At 48.8% G+C, this 2,787-nt stretch overlaps 1 protein-coding gene across 1 annotated transcript; it reads left to right on the top strand.

Annotated features, from left to right (window-relative positions):
• Positions 1–1,250: 1,250 nt before the first annotated feature.
• On the top strand, positions 1,251–1,835 carry PHACADRAFT_33042 (uncharacterized protein; the record flags this gene model as incomplete). The annotated part of the gene is made up of 3 exons (XM_007401047.1): positions 1,251–1,316; positions 1,496–1,640; positions 1,696–1,835. The coding sequence occupies 3 exons, from the start codon at positions 1,251–1,253 to the stop codon at positions 1,833–1,835; spliced, it is 351 nt and encodes a 116-aa protein (XP_007401109.1).
• Between the last annotated feature and the right edge of the window lie 952 nt (positions 1,836–2,787).

Below are 2,787 nucleotides of genomic sequence, written 5' to 3'. Positions count from 1 at the left end.
AGCACCTTTGACAGCTGCTATAGTATACTTTCTTCTGTCTTCTGAATGGAGCTCAGAGAGCCTAACACCTCAACTTGGCACACTCGCACTGCATGTCTGATAGAGAGACTAGAAGGCGAAAGATGTTGCCCAAAGTGCCTATTTTTGTACATAAGCATTGCGATGTGACCATGAAATATGAATTATATACCAGCTGGCCCATTCGTATCTCGAGTCTATGCATGAACTATTTTCAGTGATAAAAAGCAGTCCACCAAAGGCTTTGAGCAAAAGGTTGCCACCACAAGCATACCAAGTCAGGTCTTTGCTGCCTGGCATTGCCAATATTTCCGTCCTACCACAACAAGTTCCCAGACTTGCTCACCGCATTGAGAGGCATGCAAGGCACTGCCATTCACTGTTCAACACAACACGGATCATGTCGAGACGTGCTCCTGTGCGGCCATGCAAATTTGCTCGTGTTGCCTCCACAATCTCTTTGGCCAGTTGCTGTCAAGTGCCAATAAGTGTAGCTTGCTACCTCAGTACTACACAGTTCACAGTTGCGCCGTGCCCCGTACCTCTTCGCATACTTTAATACTAGAAAGACCAGCATGAGCAAGAGCAGCGCCCAATGGCACCACCTGCTACACTTTAGCAGTGCAGTGTCGTTCTGGAACAGCCCAAGCATACAATGCCTGGCTGGCTAGCTGAAAAAAGCTAAAGTTGTAGAACGAAGCACTTTAGCCAAAATTTGCCAATGTTCAGGAATGACGAGAAGATCGCGCTTGAGATGGGCTATCCAGCATTGGTATGAGTATGTGTCACTTCCACGTGTCTGAAGTTGCAACCCCTCATGGCCCTCAAAATGCCATCGCAGCTAGCAGCCAAAGCCCTTCATGAGGCTTTAAAGTTCCATCTCTGCCATCCTACAGGTATATATCCTGCACACAATTTGGAACGTTCCGAAGTGTCCTCACCTCCTGTCGTCACTCACGCTTATGCATACATGCCATACACACACTCCACGCATGTTCACTGTCATGAGACGTCCTATTGTTGCCACCACTCGCTTTGTCTGCAAAAATCTCTTCACCCTGTATCTTGTGGCATAGTATTCGTGCGCTTGAGATTGCAATCGTTCTCTTCCTCGAGCGCGTGGTTGTTGCGCTGTGGACCCTTGACTACACTTCATGCTTACAAAACGGTCTGCATTGAGCCTGGACGTACTATCTCCTTGAACCTTCATTGTCCGGATCCTTATACAGGTCATGGCCGCAGTCCTGTACTTCGAGCTCAAGCGTGGCAGGATGCGTGCCGACGAATTGCCCATCATGGTCAGCATGCCCTCGTCTTAACAGTGGCGCCACTTGAAGCTGTTCGTTTGTTCTCTGAGCATTCACTCCAGATGTAGACGTGTTAATCACGCAACAGTGGCAGCTGAACACTCTCAGATTGACCACACGCATCTGCTTCCTGTGGCATCCAGCTTCAGTCTCGATATCTTTGTGCTTAGGTGCACTCGTACGAACATGCTGGGTATGATATGAATGATGTCTTCGTGCCACGCCTTACAAAGCCTGGCTTCTACAAGATTTTTGGTCGTACAGACAACCAGATTACGCGCAGTACTGGCGAGAAGACGGACCCCGATCTGCTTAGTGAGTCATCTTGTTGCAATGATTTCCCACATGCAAATACTCATGGCGAGTGCAGAGGCAGTCCTCAACCAAGGCTCGCACATCAAATGCGCTGTTGTGTTTGGCAGGGGAAAGTTCAACATGGGTGTCGTCATCAACCCAGCACCCGAGTTCGTCTTCAACCCTGCAGACAAAGAGAAGCTCAATGAGTTCTAAAACTTGGTCTGGCGAGTGTTTCATCCTGGTGTCTCTGACGGGGTGCTAAGCAAGAGTTGCAGGCTGACAGTCAAGATAATAACCAAGTGTGCTCCTCAGCACTCGTACCTGTTCAAGGAGGTGAACTCAGTGCACAGCCAGGATTTGCACAGATGCTCATCAGACGTTCTAGATGACCATGGTTGCCTTGCCACAAAAGCCATTCATGTTACGCCTCGAGGAACGCTCGCAGCTTGCTGTGCTGCCATTGTCAATGAGTACACCAAGGAGATCGAGGCACTCTGCACTGCAGCAGACAAAGCACCCAAGGACAACCTTATCCTGCCTTCATAGTGGGCATATGAGCCAGCTAAGGATTTTGTCCACACAGTGGTGACCTGTGTGCTTGAGTACAATATTGGCGATGACAATAATATCTTCTGGTACGGCTGCTGCATGCGCTGCGCAACACAACCAAGTTTGACACATGGCAGATCCCGGACAACTGTGTGTACCAGAATCTGACCACTGGTGCACTAGTGACGTTTGTCGCTAGCCTTGCGAATGGCAAAGCTGGTTTAAAGCAGGAGCATGCTGTAGCATTCATGAACAGTATTGCCGAGAAATAAGCAAACAATTTTTTGCGCCAACTGCGGACGTATGCGAGCCAATATCGTATCACCGAGCTGTGGCACACATGAATCAGACATGTATTGATCAAGTGCATGCATACAAAGCAATGTACTGGTACAGAGAGTGTTACAGAGCAACAGATGGAAGGCGAAGAGTGCCATCAGCAGCGGCAGAGCTGGTAACAATCTGCTTAGCATAAGGCAGATTTGGAGATTACAAGATTTGATAGAGATAAGAAAACACCGCACTGCACAAACTATGACTCACCTGGTCAGCTTGCTCTCGAAGCTGCTTGGCCACAGAACCAGTTTGTACTACCCCCAGCTTTTCCTGGGTCAGC

The sequence above is a fragment of the Phanerochaete carnosa genome (genome assembly GCF_000300595.1).
Source record: "Phanerochaete carnosa HHB-10118-sp unplaced genomic scaffold PHACAscaffold_12, whole genome shotgun sequence".
NCBI lineage: Eukaryota > Fungi > Basidiomycota > Agaricomycetes > Polyporales > Phanerochaetaceae > Phanerochaete > Phanerochaete carnosa.
Note: the sequence above shows the minus strand (reverse complement) of the source record. Positions and strands in the feature narration are given on the sequence as shown.